The sequence below is a fragment of the Nomascus leucogenys genome, chromosome 3, assembly GCF_006542625.1.
Source record: "Nomascus leucogenys isolate Asia chromosome 3, Asia_NLE_v1, whole genome shotgun sequence".
In the NCBI taxonomy this organism is placed as follows: Eukaryota; Metazoa; Chordata; class Mammalia; order Primates; family Hylobatidae; genus Nomascus; species Nomascus leucogenys.
Window position 1 is genome coordinate 45891237 of NC_044383.1, and position 19044 is coordinate 45910280.

The 19044-nt window shown below is 36.0% G+C and overlaps 1 protein-coding gene across 1 annotated transcript in view; it reads left to right on the plus strand.

Annotated features, from left to right (window-relative positions):
* ATAD1 (ATPase family AAA domain containing 1) overlaps positions 1-18942 on the plus strand; it is a 73340-nt gene extending 54398 nt beyond the window's left edge. Inside the window, exons 8-10 of the mRNA XM_030809297.1 lie at positions 2635-2685; positions 13486-13619; positions 15633-18942. Of these exons, the coding sequence (XP_030665157.1) occupies positions 2635-2685; positions 13486-13619; positions 15633-15753 (306 nt within the window). The 3' untranslated portion in view covers positions 15754-18942. The remainder of the gene's footprint in view (positions 1-2634; positions 2686-13485; positions 13620-15632) is intronic.
* The last annotated feature ends 102 nt before the right edge of the window (positions 18943-19044 follow it).

The window sequence follows — 19044 nt, forward strand, 5'->3', positions numbered from 1 at the left end:
ACTTACCAGTACACTATAATTTTGGCACAGATCTTCAAATCTTGAATTCTGTCTGCCTTCAGATTGCAAAGGAAAGAAAAAACAGGTTTTACTAGTAGAAAATATGTTCCATACAATCAGCATGTTACATGTGTTGCCATTTAGAGAAACTTACTCCAATTCCATTTATAATCTGGCTAAAAATCATTTGTCCCATTTATATTCTGTAATTTATCAGATTGGTTTTTGGTAGTAAACATGATCTCTGAAAGATTGATGGTCATGGACTCTATAAAATTACTCTGATCAACTCTTTACTATAGCTACAACTCTAATAAAGTGGTTAAGTGTGTGCACATCCTTAGAAAATTTACCCAATGAATCAATGAAAAGATTTTTAAACTTAATTTAGGAGACTATAAAATTTATTTAGTATGACTGATTTTTTTTTTTTCTTTGAGACAGAGTCTTGTCTGTCACCCAGGCTGGAGTGCAGTGGCGCGATCTTGGCTCACTGTAATCTCTGCCTCCCAGGTTCAAGCGAGCCTGCCTCAGCCTCCCAATAAGCTGGGAGTACAGGCACCCACCACCATGCCCCGCTAATTTTTGTATTATTAGTAGAGACAGGGTTTCACCATGTTGGCCAGGCTGGTCTCCAACTCCTGACCTCAGATGATCTGCCTGCCTCAGCCTCCCAAAGTGGGATTAGAGGCGTGAGTCACTGCACCCAGCCTAGTATGACTAATATTTATTGAGAATTAATATGTGTCAGAGATCTGCTAGGTTCTGGTGAATGGGACATGGGCCTGGTCCTTGAAGAACTCTGTTTTGGAGAGGCACACACAGAAATAAATAATGTAAAATATGCTTTATAAAGGTATGTTTAAAGAGCTATGAGAGCCTGAGATGTTGATGAAAACTAATATTCTGTCAGGGAAGTCCATGGAATTTACAGAATCCAGCTGGACCTGGAAGGATGGTAGGAATTTGACAGGCAAATGAGACAAGGAAGGGCTTTCCTGCCAGAATGAACAAAGTCAAGAATTTGTGGAAGCACTGTTTAATGGTGAGTTCTAAGGGTAGTTTGGTGAGTGCAGCACCAAGGAATATAGATGGAGAGGAGGCTGGAAAGGTAGACTGCTTCTGGGTTTAGGTGAACTTTATATGCTTTGCCCAAGAGTTTTGATTTTGTAAGCAAGACATCAGAACACTTTTTTAAAAATTTGTTTACCTAATTGGTTCTAAAGATAATTTATAGAATCTCTATCACTAATCCAATAGTTAGTACAATGGACAATTAAGGCTTTTTTATTTTTATTATTTTTTTAAAGACAGAGTCTTGCTCTGTCAGCCGTACAATTATAGCCCACTGCAGCCTTGACTCTTGGGCTCAAACAATCTTTCCACCTGAGCCTCTTGAGTAGTTAGGACTATAGGCATGCACCACCACATTTGGCTAATTTTTGAATTTTTTTATAGATGGGGGTCTCACTATGTTGCCCAGGCTAGTCTCAACTCCTGGCCTCAAGGGACCCTCCTACCTTCGCCTCCCAAAGTGTTAGGATTACTGGCATGAGCCACTGTGCCTGGCCAGCTAAGGTTTTTGATGTACAGTAGAATAGAACATAGGATACAGTAGCATGGAAAGTAGCCAGTATTAAAGTTGTAAATCTAATATGTCGTGTGAGTAATCAAAATGGGTTGTAACAGGTTTTATCAAATTTATTATAAATTTGTATAGTGTTAACATAGAAATGGAAATTTGTAACCTCCATTTTATTCCATTTTAGTGAATATGCTTTATAGGTTAGTTTTTTTCTTATGTAATATGATGTAAAGTGTATGGTTAATCTTAAAACTTTTCTCCAAGTGAAATGTTTAACAAAAAGTATTTATTGGTGATCACATAACATATCAAATTAACCTTCCTACTTGACACCCTTAAATTACAGAAAGATCAGGGTTTGGTTTGTTTTTCAAGTAATTTGATTTGGTGGTCATTGTAACCAGCTCTGCTTTGTCGATGTTTGTGGGAATAGGGATAAGTTCAGCCATGATAGTTTTAAAAAGCATCTATATTGACTGTATAGCTGAGGGATTCTATAAAAGGAGCTAAATGTAGTTTGTATTTATTGTATGGTGTAAAACTAGGAATTGTCACTGGGGGAAAAGCATACAGACATGTAACCAAATATATCATCAGCACTAAATTAAAATTCACTAATATAAATTAGTGGTCAAAGAAGGAGAAGGAAATGGAGGAACTGAGAAGTTACTGTTGTCATCTCTTTAAATTAGTGATAATAAATTTTATGGTGAGTTTTCATGAGTTTCCTACAGGAAGGGAAAAAAATGAAGATTGCTGAACTATAGAGGGAAGACATTATAGTCATAGATATTCACTTACTCATTAAAGATTAAAGGTGTGTTATTTCCCAAACATCGTACTAGGCACTGGGGATGAGAGTACGAAGATACAGTTCATTAGGAGAACCAGAGATAATTACTCTAGAGTCTTGAATCTAGTTGCTTTGACCTCTTCAAAGTTTCTGTCATCTCCTATAAGTATTGAGAGAGACTTTAGAAGGAACACCACTTGATCTTTTTTAAAAAAATAAAAATAAAAATGCTAACTGGAAATTATCCTGCTTTTAGGCTTTAAAACAGAGAGAAGCAATCCTGAAACTCATCTTGAAAAATGAAAATGTAAGTAGAAAATAAAAAATTTTTCCCCATCCTATAAACCTGATGTTCATAAAGTTATTTTAGAGAAAAATGAGGAAGGAATCTGAGAATGATATACCCCAGGGATCTCCAGCCCCTGCAGCCACAGACTGGTACTGGTCTATGGACTGTTAGGAACTGGGCCGCACAGCAGGAGGTGAGCTGTGGGCTAGAGCTCCACTTCCTGTCACATCAGCAGCGGCACTGGATTCTCATAGGATTGCAAACCCTATTGTGAACTGTGCATGCGAGGGATCTAGGTTGCTCGCTTCTTATGAGAGTCTAATGATAAATGTAATGCACTTGAATCATCCCCAAACTATGCCCCCCTCCTCCACTTCTCCATGTCTGTGGAAAAATTGTCTTCCACAAAATCGGTCCCTGATGCCAAAAAGGCTGGGGCACTGATACACCTTTGAACTTGACCTGAATCCTCTTGGTTGCTTGTGTAACTCAGTAACTATGGTATACGTGAGTTAAAGATACTTTTCTTATGTTTTTAGAGCCATGTGTTTTTGTATCTGTGCATTAAAATGCTCTGATATTTTTCAGACTATTGTCTGATTTTATGTAAGATACATTTGTCTTTCTACAGAAGTTTTTTGTTGTTTTTTACTTAATTGCATTTTTTAACCTTTCCTATGGTGCTGAAAATTGCAATATTTTTTGAAGTTGAAATTTAAGAAGTTGTAATCAAAATTTTCAATAGCTTTTGTGTTTAAGGTTTTTTTGGTCACATGTTCCAAAAATTAAAGTATATATATTTAATAATACACGGAGAAAAATCTTCTCTTTTTTCCCGTATATATTTTTTTCTTTTCTTTCTTTTTTTTTGAAGCAGAGTGTCACTCTGTAGCCCAGGCTGGATTGCAGTGGCACGATCTCGGCTCACTGCAACCTCTGCCTCCCAGGTTCAAGTGATTCTCGTGTCTCAGCCTCCCGAGTAGCTGGGATTACAGGCATGTGTCACCACACCTGGCTAATTTTTGTATTTTTACCATGGTTTCACCATGTTGGCCAGGCTGGTCTCGAACTCCTGGCCTCATATGTTATTTCTCCTTTTATTTACTTATTTTTTATATAAACTATCAATAACACATACACACTGTTCTGTGCATTGCTTTTTTTTACTTATCTTTAAGATGTTTCCATATTAGCATCTAGTTTCCTTATTCTGTTGTCTCTCTTTGTTTTTACACTACATAGGATTCCATTGTATGGACATTCTGGAATTTAGTTAATCAATGCCACATTGAAGGACATTTGGATTGATTCTGGTCTTTCACTATTATAAAAATTCTACATTTAATAACCTTGTGTGTATGTCATTTCATACTTGTACAGGAATATTAGTAAAGTAAATTATCCAGGAGCGGAATTGCTAGATCAAAGGTTAGAGTGTTTATAATTTTGGTAGCTATTGCCACATTGTTCCGATTTACTCATATTCCTGTAATAAAGAGTGCCTCTTTTCCTATAGTCTTGCCAACAGAATGTTATGGAACTTCATGCCAACATGATAGGTAGAAAATGGTTATCTGTCTTTTTGTTTTTGTTTTTTTTCTTTTTTGAGACATGGTCTCTCTCTGTTGCCTAGCCTGGAGTGCAGTGGTGTGATCAGGGCTCACTGCAGCCTTAAACTCCTGGGCCCAAGTAATCTTCCTGCCTCACCCTCCCAAGCAGATCACAGGCATGTACCACCAAGCCTGGCTAATTCTTTTTATTTATTTATTTATTTTGTTGAGATGGGATCTTGCTGTGTTGCCCAGACTGGTGTTGAACTCCTGGGCTCAAGCAATCCCCCTGCCTTGGCCTCCCAAGGCTGGAATTACAGGCGTGAGCCACCACACCTGGTCAAAAATGGTTATCTCATTAAAGTTTTAATTTGCATTCTTTAGGGATGGAATGAATATTGTATGTTTAAGAACCATTTGGATTTTTTTCTGTGAGCTGTATATTCATATATTTTGCCCATTTTTCTATTGCAGTGCTCCTTTTCATAATAATTCTGTAGGAACTCTTTGTTATGGAGTTTTGCCCTTTGTATGATTTGAAAATATTGTTTTCCAAGTTGTCTTCCAATTCTATTGGAGTTTTCTTCCCCCCCCCACCCCACTACGGCTTCTGGATTTTGAATATAAATTTAAAGGCCTTTCCTACTCCCAAGTTTATAAAATAATTTTCCATACTTTCCAGACTCTTGCTACCTGTTTTCCCAAAACTCGATAACTGCATATAATTGAATAATGTGGTATTCCTCTTTATCCCAAACTTGATATCTAAACTCACTGTTAGAACTCACTGTATAAACTAATAAATCAAATAGATTCTGATAGTGAATGAGCCTTAGTAGAGATGCTACTTTTATCAAAATACTTGTAGTATTTGTGTGGCTTCCCTCCTTCCTTGAATTACCAGAAATCCCATGGCTAATTCTTCTCCAGCCATGCCCTACTTCCACACTTCCTATTTTTTCCCATTATATCTCACCCGTAAATGTTTTAGTTGTATCTCTAAAAGGATTCTTTTTTTTTTTAACCTGGCCTCATTGCCATGTTATACCTATCAAACAATTGACAGTAGATCATTATTTTCATTATCTAGTCTATGTACAAGTCTCTGATTATTGTTTTCCAAATGCCTTTTTTTAAACCATGTGTTTGACTCAAGATCATATGAATTTCCTAATTTGCAATTCTTTGATAGTTTTTATGTCTCTTTTAATTTATAGGTTATAGGTTCTTCCCTCATCTTGCTTCCTCCCCCACACCCACCCTCTTAAAATTATTTACTGGAGAAACTAGGTTGGGTTTGTCCTGAGTTGTCCACAGTCTGGGTTTTGCCGATTGCAGAGGAGTAGTTGTTCCTCTAATATTGGTAGTTGGATCAAGAGACCAGATGAGGTTCAGGTTGGTGGGGAGGAGACACAGGACAGGACAGCACAGCTTCATAGGTAGAATTATGTCCTTCCATCAGGAGAAACATAATATCTCAGTGGCTTGTACATTTTACATTTAAATCTTTATCATATTTGGAATTTATCTAGATAGATTATATGTAGTATGAATCCAACTTTGGTTTTGTTTTTCTAGATGGATACCTAGTTGTCCAACACCTTTTTTTTTTTTTTTTTTTTTTGTGACGGAGTCTTGCTTTGTCACCCAGGGTGGAATACAGTGGCGTGATCTCTGTTCACTGCAACCTCTTCCTTCCAAGTTCACGTGATTCTTGTGCCTCAGCTTCCTGAGTAGCTGGGATTACAGGCACGTGCCACCACACCTGGCCAATTTTTTGTATTTTTTCATAGAGACAGGGTTTCATCATATTGTCCAGGCTGGTCTCGAAGTACTGAGCTCGAGTGATCCACGTGCATCGGCCTCCCATAGCACTGGGATTTCAGGCGTGAGCCACTGCGCTCAGCCCATTTTTTTTTTTTTGGTAGCCACTAGAGATGCCACTTTTACCAAATTCTCATATGTATTGGCTCTGTTTCTGGACTATAAATTCAGGTCTTGGTCTTTTGTGTCTTTATGCACTAGCGTCATACTGTTTTAATTATTGAGGCTTTGTAAGTTTTAATATCTGGTAGAACTATATATCCCTTGTTGTCCCCAAGCCCCAAGGTTATTTTAATTCTTTTTCTCTGCATAAATTTTAGAATCAATTTGTCTTACATAGGAAAAAAACAAACATTAATATTTTTGGTGGATTCTCATTTAAGATAATCTTTTTGATATTGAATCTTTCTGCCCAAAGGCATATATGTCTTTCTGGGTTGTTTACCTTTGTGTCTTTAAGTAGTGTTCTAATGATTATTTATTTTTTAAAGAGATAGGATAGCTTATCAAGCAGAGTTCCATGGAACTTACAAAAAAAAAAAAAAAGAGAGGAGAGATAGGGTCTCACTCTGTTCTCACTGTTTACCCAGGCTGATGTGTTGTTTTTTTAGAGTCTCACTGTATTACCCAGGCTAAAGTGCTGTGATGTGATCATAGTGCACTGCAACCTTCATCTCCTGGGCTCAAGTGATCCTCCCACCTCAGTCTCCCAAGTAGCTAGGACTACAGGCATGCTTCACCATGCATAGCTAGTTGTTTTTTGTTTTTTAAAAATCTTTTTGTAGAGAAAGGGTCTCGCTGTGTTACCCAGGCAGGTCTTGAACTCCTGACCTCGAGTTATCCTCCTGCCCTGGCCTCCCAAAGTTCTGGGATTATAGGCGTGAACCACCATTCTCGACCTGTTTCCTTAAAACATATCAAAATAACATACAGTGTATGCAAAAGTTTAAAGAACCTAGCAAATTACAAAGATTAGGATCAGTGGTTATGAGTCATTTTGGGGGGAGCATGTCATAGAGCCCTTTAAGAATGAGATAAAAGTAGTCTTTTCTAAGAAAACTACATATGTACATGAAATGTGTAGTTTCAGAGAAATTCCTAAAATCCTCAATGTTTTTTAGGTAAGGAACTTTGGTCCTAGATAAGAAATCAGTGAATTATATTTTGCCTTTTTTTTTTTTTTTTTTTTTTTTTGAGACAGAGTCTCGCTCTGTCGCCCAGGCTGGAATGTAGTGGCATGATCTTGGCTCACTGCAACCTTCACCTCCTGGGTTCAGGTGATTCTCCTGCCTCAGCCACCTGAGTAGCTGGGATTATAGGCACGCACCACCACACCCAGCTAATTTATATATATATATAATATATATATAAAATATATATATTTAATTTATATATATAATATATATAATATATACATATTTAATTTATATATATATATTTTTAGTAGAGACGGGGTTTCACCATGTTGATCAGGCTGGTCTCGAACCCTGACCTCATGATCTGCCCGCCTCAGCCTCCCAAAGTGTTGGGATTACAGGCATGAGCCACCGCTCCCGGCTGACTTTTAATTGAATTTTTGATAACTGCTTTCAAAAAAACATTGTGTAATCCTGGCACTTTGGGAGGCCAAGGCAGGCAGATCACCTGAGGTCAGGAGTTCAAAACCAGCCTGGCCAACATGGTGAAACCCTGTCTCTACCAAAAATACAAAAAAATTAGCTGGACGTGGTGGCTGGCAACTATAATCCCAGCTACTTGGGAGGCTGAGGCAGGAAAATCACTTGAACCCCGGAGGCGGAGGTTGCAGTGAGCCGAGATTGTGCCAGTGCACTCCAGCCTGGGTGACTAGAGTAAGACTCTGTCTCAAAAAAAAAAAAAAAAAAAGAAAAAAAAAAAAGGTGGTTGTAGTACTGTTTAGATAAAACACAATTGGTAAACCTTTAACAGTGATAGACACCAGTGAAAAGTTTAGAGAAGAAAATAAAGGGGATAGTTAATAAGTTCCTTTGATTAGGATGGCCATGGTGTAGCTAGAAATTTAACAGATGTTAGAAGGTAGTTACTGACAATTTTGGAGACTTCAAGTTAACCAATACAGTTATTTAATTTAAACCATTTTAATGAAGGATCGTTTGCATGACTGGAAGTTTATAACATTTTTGAAATATAATGTGGTCTAGTGTAACTGGAGATGATGCAGATGATTTACATATAGCTGATTAATATGAGTACAAGTTATGAAATTTAAGCCCTTGTAACATAGCCAAAATTTACACAGGTTATTTAGTTTCACATTTAAACTTAAGAAGTTACTCATGTCAGTGCTGGGCGTGGTGACTCATGCCTGTAATCCTAGCACTTCTGAAGGCCATGGTGGGAGGATCACTCGAGGCCAGGAGTTTGAGACAGGTCTGGGCAACATGATGAGACCTCACCTCTACAAAGAAATTTTAAAATTTAACTGGATCTGCCTAGCTACTCGGGAGGCTGAGGCAGGAGGATCACTTGAGCTTAGAAGTTCAAGGCTGCAGTGGATGCACCACTGCATTCTAGCCTGGGTGACACAGCAGGATCCTGTCTCTAAAAAAAAAAATAAGAGGAAGAAATTATATACATGTCTCTAAATTTTAGTATTCAGTATTCTGCTTTCTTAAACAGTACTGTCTTTGGAAATTCTTTTAGGGTTATATTTTTCATGGCTACAGGGATTTTTTTTTAGATGATCTCTGCTTTGTCACCCAGGCTGGAGTGCAGTGGCACGATCTCAGCTCACTGGAGCCTTCCTGGGCTCAAGTGATCCTCCCACCTCAGCTCCCTGAGTAGCTGGGACTGTAGGTGCATGCACCACACCCAGCTAATTTTTTGTATTTTTAGTAGAAATGGGGTTTCGCCATGTTGCCCAGGCTGGTCTAGAACTCCTGAGCTCAAGAGATCCACCCATCTCAGCCTCCCAAAGTGCTAGGATTACAAACATGAGCCATCCTGCCCAGCAGATACAGGGAATTTTTAGCAATTCTGTTATTCATAAAACCACAAAGTATAGTCTCCAATCAGTTTTATGTTGCAAAATATGAATGCTCTTTGGATAACTGCTGACATGAGAACATCTCGTCATTTCCCACTGGTTGGTATTTATATTCTGAAGGATTACTGCTACTTCAATAAAATCTGAAGAAAATTCATTTAATTTTGTTAAAGATGCCTCAAATCAGTAGCACATATATTTATTTGGTAAACTGAGCATTGTCATGCTTATACATTGTGGAGCTGAATAAGGGTTTTTTTTGTTTGTTTGTTTTTTAATTCACATGAACTTCCAGACTTTGAGTTCTTCTTCTCTGAATAAAAGATTGAAGCTTTTGAAATGATACTGTGTTCTACTCTTTTACAATTATTTTATTGATAGGTATTCCTTAACATGATTCACTTATTTTAAAAAGATAGTGTAGTGATTTTGGCTTAAGGTTTTAAGTATAAAAAGAATTAGCACTGATAAAATTTATACCCTATAAAAGTATTTTGTCTGACTTTAAGGAGGTAGCTTTTTTCCCTATACAAACTGACCTGAAATTACTTTTATATGATATAGCAGCAATAGTTGTTTGTTTTTATTTTTTGTTTTGGGACAGAACTGAGGGTCTCCTACATTCTAGCTGACCAGCATCGTCTTTCTAGCCAGACTGGAATGCAGTGGTGCAATCCTAGCTCACTGCAGCCTTGAACTCCTTGGCTTAAGTGATCCTCCTGCCTCAACCTCCTGAGTAGCTAGACACACCCAGCTAGTTAACAAAATTTTTTTTGTTGAGATGGGGTATGTGTTAGCCTGTTCTCAAACCGCTATAAAGAACCACCTGAGACTGGATAACTTATGAAGAAAAGAGGTTTAATTGACTCACAGTTCCACAGGCTGTACAGGAAGCATGGCTGGGAGGCCTCAGGAAACTTAACAATCATGGTGGAGGGCGAAGGGGAAGCAAGCACGTCTTACCACGGCAGAGCAGGAGAGGGAGAGAGTGAAGGGGGAAATGCCACACACTTTTAAACCATCAGATCTTGAGAGAACTCACTCACTATCATGAGAACAAGGGGGAAATCTGTCCCCATAATCCAATCATTTCCCACCAGGTCCCTCCCCTAACATTAGGAATTAAATTAAACATGAGACTTGGGTGGGGACACAGAACCAGACCATATCAGGGTCCCATCATTTAGCCCCAGCTGGTCTTGAAATAAAATTATAAGTGTAAAATGTTTAGAGTACAGAGATGTTATTTACAAGTATAGTATTAATGGTGGATATAATAATAAACAACTGCACATAAGTATCATTCTTTCACGCTATTTTAGAAGTCTGTTAACTTATTCTGCTGTTGCTGCCTATACTCAAAACCTTTTTAACTTGGGAATTGCCTTCAGAGTTGCCTAATGAAAAGAGTTCTCATTATTTCATGGTTTATCTAAAAGCTATTATCTTAAAACAAAATGAGCTACTTTTAGAGTGCTTGCTGCGTGCCAAGCATTTTGGTGAGCTATACATTGTTTTATTTAATCCTCATTTATCTAAGGAGTACATATTAGTCCTATTTTACAGCTGAGGAAACTGAAACCCAGAGAAGTTATGTAATAACTTGCCCAGGATTACACAAAGAAGTGATGGAGCCTACTCTTAACCATTAGGGTATGGTACCTCTTAATTAAATCTTGCTCCCCCAGTGACTGGAATCTTCTTCCTTTGTTTTCTTATACTTGGTTGGTTCATCTTTCTAACTGTATCATCTTGTCAAGCACAAGATTTGTGAGTGGTTAGAACATAGTGTGGCGCAACAACAGAGTGGTCAAAAGACAGGAGGAAGTGTTGGATGTTTAATTTTTAACATCTCAGAGTATAGTTTGGAAAGCTCTTTAAAGTAGTTTGTTAAATGTATGAAATATTTCAAACATATAAACAAATAGCCCTATTATCTTCCACCCATATTTAACAGGTGATTTTAATATATTTCCACATTTGCTTCATATTTTTTTTTTTAATTAAGTACAGCCTCAAGCAACCACTGGCCACTTCCCATTATCACCATCATTGGTAACCTGCTGTCCAGGAGTTGATAGAGTTTATCAATCCCATGAATATATGTGAACAGATACCTAATACATGTGTATAGGTATATGTTATTTTTATTCTTTTTACAAACAGTAGAAAAATTAGATCCTTGTGTGTGTCTGTCTCTTAAGGACACATGAGAAGAGTTTCTCAATTCACAAAAAATTAAAAACTACAAAGGAAAGAGAATAGAGAAGTCTGACTATAGTCAGACTTAAAGCTTCTGTATCATGGGATAACATGAACAAAGTGAAAAAACAAGCCACAATGAAAATATTTGCAACCCTATAACCATCAAAGGACTAAGTTCTAAATTATATACATGTATGTACATTAGATCACAGGTGCTGTCACCAGTTCTAAGAACTCACTGATGTGGCAGTACATGAGACATAAGTTAAAAATCTTACAGTATTGTTAATTTGCCCATTTTTATATGTAATTATGTAAATTTTTGCTGTATATGTTTTGAGGCCATGTTACATGTATGTCTACAAGTGCAGAATTGTATTTTTCTGGTGAATTTTTTTATCATTATATAATGACTTCTCAATTATGCATTTTGAGTAAAAATCTGATGTAACTAGAACTACATTAGCTTTCTTTTTATTAATAGTTGATGTCTTTCAGCCTTTTACTTCCTGCTTTTCTTTGTTTTTATTTCAAATGTAACACAAAGCCTGTTTTTTTCCCTTTAGCATGTCTATTATAAACCTCAAATAGCTACATTTTGGGTTCTTTTGTATAAAACCCTTTACTAGCCAAGTTTAGTCTATTTGCATTTATGGTGATTACTCATAAATTTGGATTCATTCATTATTATTTTAATGCTTTCCATTTATTATGCTTTTTCTCTGCTTATTTGTCCCCCTCTAGTCCTGAGTTTGTTAATACTGCTCTTGTATTCTTTATTCTGTTTTTCTCCGTTCCTCTATTGGTTTGGAAATTACACATTCTCTTTCTCTCCTTTAGTGTACCCTTTCTATCCTTTAGTGGTACCTATGTATTTTGACATACATAAATAAAGTCTAAGTTAATAATATCTGTACCCTCTTTTTAATGCTTTAATTGTAACACTTTAGAGTACCTTAATGTAGATGTCTCCTGTCTTACATGTTCTTATTGTACAGCATTTTAGCTCCACTTTGTTTTTGTACCTCGAATGATTATGACTACTATAATAACTATTATTACTACTATTTATATAGCTAAAGTTTGTTTAGATTTATCCATATATTTACCATTTGCTTTGCTTATCATTGCTGCTTGCACTCCTGCCCTCTGGGTTCAGTTTCTTTTTATCAAAAAAAAATGATTTATTTTCATGTAACCCTCACATTTAGGAATGAGAGCACTGTCATGTGAGGTCACAGTTGCAGAGCTGGCAGTGTTGTCTCACTTTCAAGTCTCTTGTCCTGTGTAGAGTTGCTGTTCTTCCTAAAACACTGTGTCTTCCACATATACAAATGGGAATTTAGTAAATATAATACAAATACAAATGGGAATTTAGTAACTATAAGGTGGCATTTCACATCAGTGGGGGAAAGTAAATGTTGCTGTAACAAGTGATGAGCTAAACGGGGGAAAAATACAGCTGGACCTCACTATACTGTGTTCAAATCCTGGCTCTGACTGTGTTTACCTGTCCAAGTCTCATGATTCTTACCTGAAAATGAAATTGATAGTTTCTGAGAAGATTAAATGAGAATAATACACACAAAGTGCTTACCCCAGTGAATGAGACATAAGAATCATTTACTAGATGGTAGTCACAGGTTTTTTTCTTGCTTATTTTCTGTTAATCTGTACATAAGTTTAGTATGATTAGAATATCTCAAGTCTATTGTGTGGCTAGGACAGTCACTTAATTGGCTTGACTATAAGCTTAGCTTGAGGAGCAAAAGTATAGGTGCTAAATTCATGTTGAGATAATAGAATACCAAGCATTACAATTAAAAGGAATGTTAAGAGTTTTTTTTTTTTTTTTTTTCTAATGGACTCTGGAGTTAATGATGTAGGTTATTTGCCAAATACTGTATGTTGAATATATTACAGAAAAATGTCACCTTGGTACCTTCTTGAGAGATATCAAAGCAAGTCCAATATCCGTTCTTCCCCATCACTCTACAGTGTATCTAGTAATAATTATTTGTCTTAATCATAAGAACAAATAATGAAAATTATATTTCAAATTTCTAAGCTTTTGTGGTTAAAAAAACCACATGGAGAAAGCTTCTCCTCCCATGCAGTTATAGTATGCTTAACTTTCTTTAAGATGGGTGTTTGGTAGTATCATTTGCAATATATTTATTTTTGTTTTTAAGCATGTTTTTATATTTGTTTAAGGTGGATAGGCATGTAGACCTGCTAGAAGTTGCCCAGGAAACTGATGGGTTTTCAGGAAGTGACCTAAAAGAGATGTGTCGAGATGCTGCCCTCCTCTGTGTTAGAGAATATGTTAATTCTACATCAGAAGAAAGGTATGTTATTTTGACTTGATTTTTAATATGTGTCAAAACCTTTTAGAGCTTTTATGTTAGTTTCTTTTATTTTGCTTTATATTAGAAACACCGCTTATGAAATAAAAGGTAAATTTGGATTATCACCCCCTGCAACTTTGTTTATTGCCATTTTTCCAAAGCAGAATTCTGAAAATGAAGGAGGGCAGAATTGTGGGAAGGGTCTAGAATGAAGGAGAAAAAAGGTGAATTTCTTCTGATGATCTGTGGAAATTTCACATGTAAATGTGAGGGGAAATTTCACATGAAATGTGGAAATTTCACATGTAAATTGGAGGTATTGAAGACTAGACCTCAATTTGTTAACGAAAACGTATTTACTGAAAAAAGAAACCATTTATCACTGCAGCAATTTTACTTGGAACCAGGTCCAAAGTATAGTGAAGTTGAGAATCCAATTTTTTTACCAGCCTTATTTCAGCAAAGATACTAATGAACTGGAATAGTTCAGCCCTGATGAACCATGTCCTAAAGGAAGTTTCCTAAAATGCCACTTGCCTGGAACTAGTATTATACTGCATTTCTTTTCAGAATATCAACCTTATAACAATTTCTGTGATTCTTGGTGAACTCCAGTGTACTTTTAGGGGTTGTGTTAAAGGAATTCTCCAACTCTTGTCCCTTTGTTTCTTGGTCTCCCTTCCTCACCTTCCTAGGGTTTTCACTCCTTGCCTGTGGTATTCATATATTTAATTGCAGTGTGTTGCCATAGCAAACTTGAGCAAAAAAATGTTTTACAGGCTTTGATATAGAAAGGTCTGCATGAAAGCTACTCTGTCAACTGGTAGCTGTGTATGCAGTGGCTCTGGACCCATCATCATTAGTGCACGCTCAGAATCTACCTTCCAAAGGTTTTTATTCTTTTCTTTTTTTGAGACGGAGTTTCGCTCTTTTGCCCAGGCTGGAGTGAAGTAGTGTGATCTCAGCTCACTGCAACCTCTCTCCCCGGGTTCAGGCGATTTTCCTGTCTCAGTCTCCCGAGTAGCTGGGATTATAGGTGCCCATCACCATGCCCGGCTAATTTTTGTATTTTTAGTAGAGACGGGATTTCGACATGTTGGCCAGGCTGGTCTCGAACTCCTGACCTCAGGTGATCCACCCTCCTCGGCCTCCCAAAGTGCTAGGATTACAGGTGTGAGCCACCACTACTGGCCAGGTTTTTATTCTTATATATAAGATTAAGAGGAGAAATAACCAACCAGTTTGTAAATTTCACTAATAATGAAAGATCTATTTTTTTGCTGCCTCAAAGCCCTGAAAACTATATTTCAATATGAAAAGTCTGGCTAATTTTATATTTCCTACTGAATTTCATATTTTATAATTTTATATTTCAGTATGAAGAATCTGGATGGACTTGGGTTATCATAACTTTTTCCTGAATGTTTTTCCCTGAATATCTGTAAATTACAAAGGAGCCATAATATTCTGGACTTTGTTTCTCATTGAAGTAGGGAGGATTTGGATTAGTTGGTTTTTATTGATAGTGAAGAATTTTACTCTCAATTTGTAAAAAGCAAAACATGCATGTAAGTATGTACCTAGAAATGCTACTTTTTAATTACAGTTTTCATGGGAATAACGTGATTTTTTTCAATTGGAATTATATTCCCATTTCAATAAACTATATAACATTTTTTACCTTATGGTAATATTGTGTACTTATATTATAGATGTGTAGTCTTTGATTGTAGCTATTTTAGCTTCCTACTTCTTAGCAGTCAGTGCTTTTAAAAAATTCCTTATGATTTCTCTATGTGTCGGTAATTCCTGGAAGCATTTTACATGAAGCTGTTCATTGTGGTTGTCTTTGGGGTCTTGAATGGTAAAGAGATTTCATTTTTATGCCCTTTTCTACAGGTGAAAACAAAATTTTTTTTTACCACATGCATCTCTTTTAAATCTTGGTAAAATATTTTAGGGAAGCATATTCTAAAGTTATTTGAGTATTTGATGGTTTTGTTTGCATTTTAGCCATGACGAAGATGAAATTCGGCCTGTTCAACAGCAGGACCTGCATCGGGCAATTGAAAAGATGAAGAAATCAAAGGATGCAGCATTTCAGAATGTTTTAACACATGTTTGTTTAGATTAAGAGTAAAGATCATTTGTACAGTTCAGTGATCTAGTTTGGTGTGTCCTCTTATCACTTGGTGGAAGTAGAACGGAAAGAGTGCTCTTTAAACAATGAGGGAGCTCAGTGTTTATGGTTTTATACTCTGAATTCTAAGTTATCGAGATACAGTTGTTACATAGGTGGTATTACTGTTTGTCAGAAATCAGGAGGAACAGTTGAATCCAGCCTGAATGTGGGTGCTTGTGTTTGACCTCTTTAGCCATATATTGTACAGCCTTATAGAATCTAAGCCGATCTTAAAATCATAAATGATTCATTGGGTCATTAATGAGAAACGGGGATGTGGTTAGGTGCTGGTTCCTAGACACGTGAGTATGCGTTTGTGTGTGTGCGCGTATGTGTGTGTATATTAAATGTATATATCCACACATTTTATATTGCCATTCTGTAGATATGTTTGAATACAGAAACTTTTTTTACCCCAACTACTGAATCCGGGAGTACCAAATAATATATAGTAAAACTAAGATTTAAGGTTGTGTCAAAAAGGTACAGTGATTCAGCCATTTCCATTTGTCATTTGTTTCAACCTTTTTTAAGTTGAGTGTTTTTATTTCTGCAGTAACTAGTTGGATCCTCCACATCTTGCCTATATACGTGGGCTCAATTATTATGTTTGTCAGGATAATCAAATGAAAATACTAGTTCAGTGATCAGCATTGAATGGTTGTTAGGCAGCCATGTGCTCAACACTGATTTCACCTCTTTCTGTAAGTATACTGAGTATAAACTTTTTAAGTTTAAATTGGTTTACATGAAAGTGGATTAAAAGGCCTTTCAAAAGAATGGGTTTGAAAAACCTCAGTACCCTTTAATACATGTACATTTCTTTCCTTTCTTCATTTAATGTAACATATGTCTGTTGTAACTATGTTTCTTAAATATTATTTTAAAGTTATGTGTTCTTTAATTATGGTCAAATATAATTTGGTCACCAAAAATGAAATAATAGTTTAAAACAAGTAGCTGTTACTAAGTGTGCTAAAAATACTCATTTTGTTATTAATTTTAGTTTTCTTAGTATAAGTTGTGCCCTGGTCAGGTACAAATGTACACATCAGAATGCCCATATTTTATCTATCTGTAGTCATTTAATGTGAATTATATGTGAAATTTTTTTCAAAAGTTTACTAACCAGAATTCTATTATAGGCACCTAAACACACAGCATGAGGAAAACGGCACAATATAATCTTGAGGTGCCTTCTGAATCGTCAGATTAAATTATGCTTCATATGTTTTTGCTTTCACTGTATTTCTTTAAAAACTCTCAATCTTTATTCATGTGTTACTGGATTAATTTATCTGATAATATGTCTCACAAGAATCTGTTAGATCGTTTATTCTTCAGTTGTACTTTGAATGGTGGGGTGGAAGTTTCAGTTGAACATTGGATAACAAAAAGCAAGTTATGGAGGATTGTGAAGAGGATGGAAAAATTGAATACAAGATACCAAAAATGAAAAAAAAGTGTCCCATTTTTAATAACTATATTCTATTATCTTATAAATGTGTAATAAAGGGGTCCCTCTTTATTGGTTGTTCTCCACTTAATCTTTGGTCTTTTTCAGTAATTTTAAGTTTTCTGGGATTTTTTTGCTTTATAAAACTTGTGTTTAGACTTTATCTTGCTATTGAGTTTTCACACTTCTATAGCACATATCCTAATATCTAGTCATTTCTGTTTCAATATGAATTTCAGTAATTTAATTTTAATCTGGTGACATATTAATCTGAAAATAAGGAGTAATGTATACCTCCACATATCCTTTCTTTTTGTCTTCTCTTAAATTCACAATATCTAGTAGGAGTGATTATTCAGTTTCTTTGCGGTTTTAATAATCAAATGAAGTTAGAGAAGTATACTAATCCCAGCAACTATGACTCATCTAGGCATGTTAAGACCATAAAGTAATTCAGGAAACTATTTTCCTGATTTTTAAATAACTTTTAGTGTTATGTAACATCTATCCTTCTGTTTTAGACATGCATTTCACATATGTAGTTGAATTCTAGATTCTAAGATAATTCATTTTGGGTAATACTTAAGAGTACTGGATCTAAAATCAGGCTTCCTGAGTTTAAACTCAGGCTCCCCATTAACTAACTGTGTGTCTGTGAGCCCCAGTTTCTCATCTGTAAAATGGGCAACAGTGGCACTCATCTTAAAGGGTTGGATAATAAAATAATGCATGTAAGGCCCTCAGCGTAGTGCCTGGCACAGAATTACTGCTCAGATGTTAGCTGTCATATTAATATTGTCACTTTTGCACACTGATGTACATATCCTGTTGACCAGGCTCATTCTTTAAGCATTCTCCATGCTTAAACCAGTTCCATAATCCCTAGGCCTGTACTCTAGGGATTGAGACTGAAAGGATCACTTATGCCATGTTTCTCTAAAAGCATCATTGCTGGAAGATTTTGATAAGTCTGATGTGTCTCAAGCTATTCTCATGCCTTTTTATGTAGAGTTTAGAAATGAAGTATTTGAATCAATTTAGTATCTCCTTTACTGTGTCTCTCCTTTCAATCTCAGCCAACCCCCTACCTGCAGGTAAACCCAGCACTCATGATATTAAGAGCTGGGTTGGGGTACTCTATTCTGTATGCATCATAATAGCTTAACATTATTTAGTAGCTGTAACTTACAGGTTTAATGCTAGATGAGGATGTCTCAAGCCGTGAGTGTGCTTGTGTAAAAATGGTGGCAACATCATCTCGTTGGTAGGAATTTTTTACTTGAATTGTTATTTTGGGAAAATGTTAACAGATTTCTTCTGGATAAAGAAAATAAATTGGATGAAGTATATTTTATGTTTCTTTTTAGCTTCTCTTAAAATCAGAATATTGAACAGAATTCTGATACGCTGAATATATATAGTGCATGGCTGAAACTCCAGCACCAACTGGGTGCTTCAAATGAAGTCATAGAATAATTCTATCTAGAGCTGACAGAAATCTTTTCAGAGCCTTCATTATTAAATTTGTTATAGATTTAGTTATCAAAGACAGAGTTCTCTAATCTTTTTTTTAAAGCTAAAGTTCTCTTTATTTACATGTATAGGAAAACATTCTGCCTAAATCATGATGTTAATGAAAATCATATTGAGGAGAACTTGAACCTTATTAAATATGAGCTTCTAACGTAATTGACTAAAATGTGATTGTCATATATGACACAGATGCCGTGTGCAGATGATATCAAACCTAAAACCACTTAGCACTGTGAGAAGAAACAGAAAACATT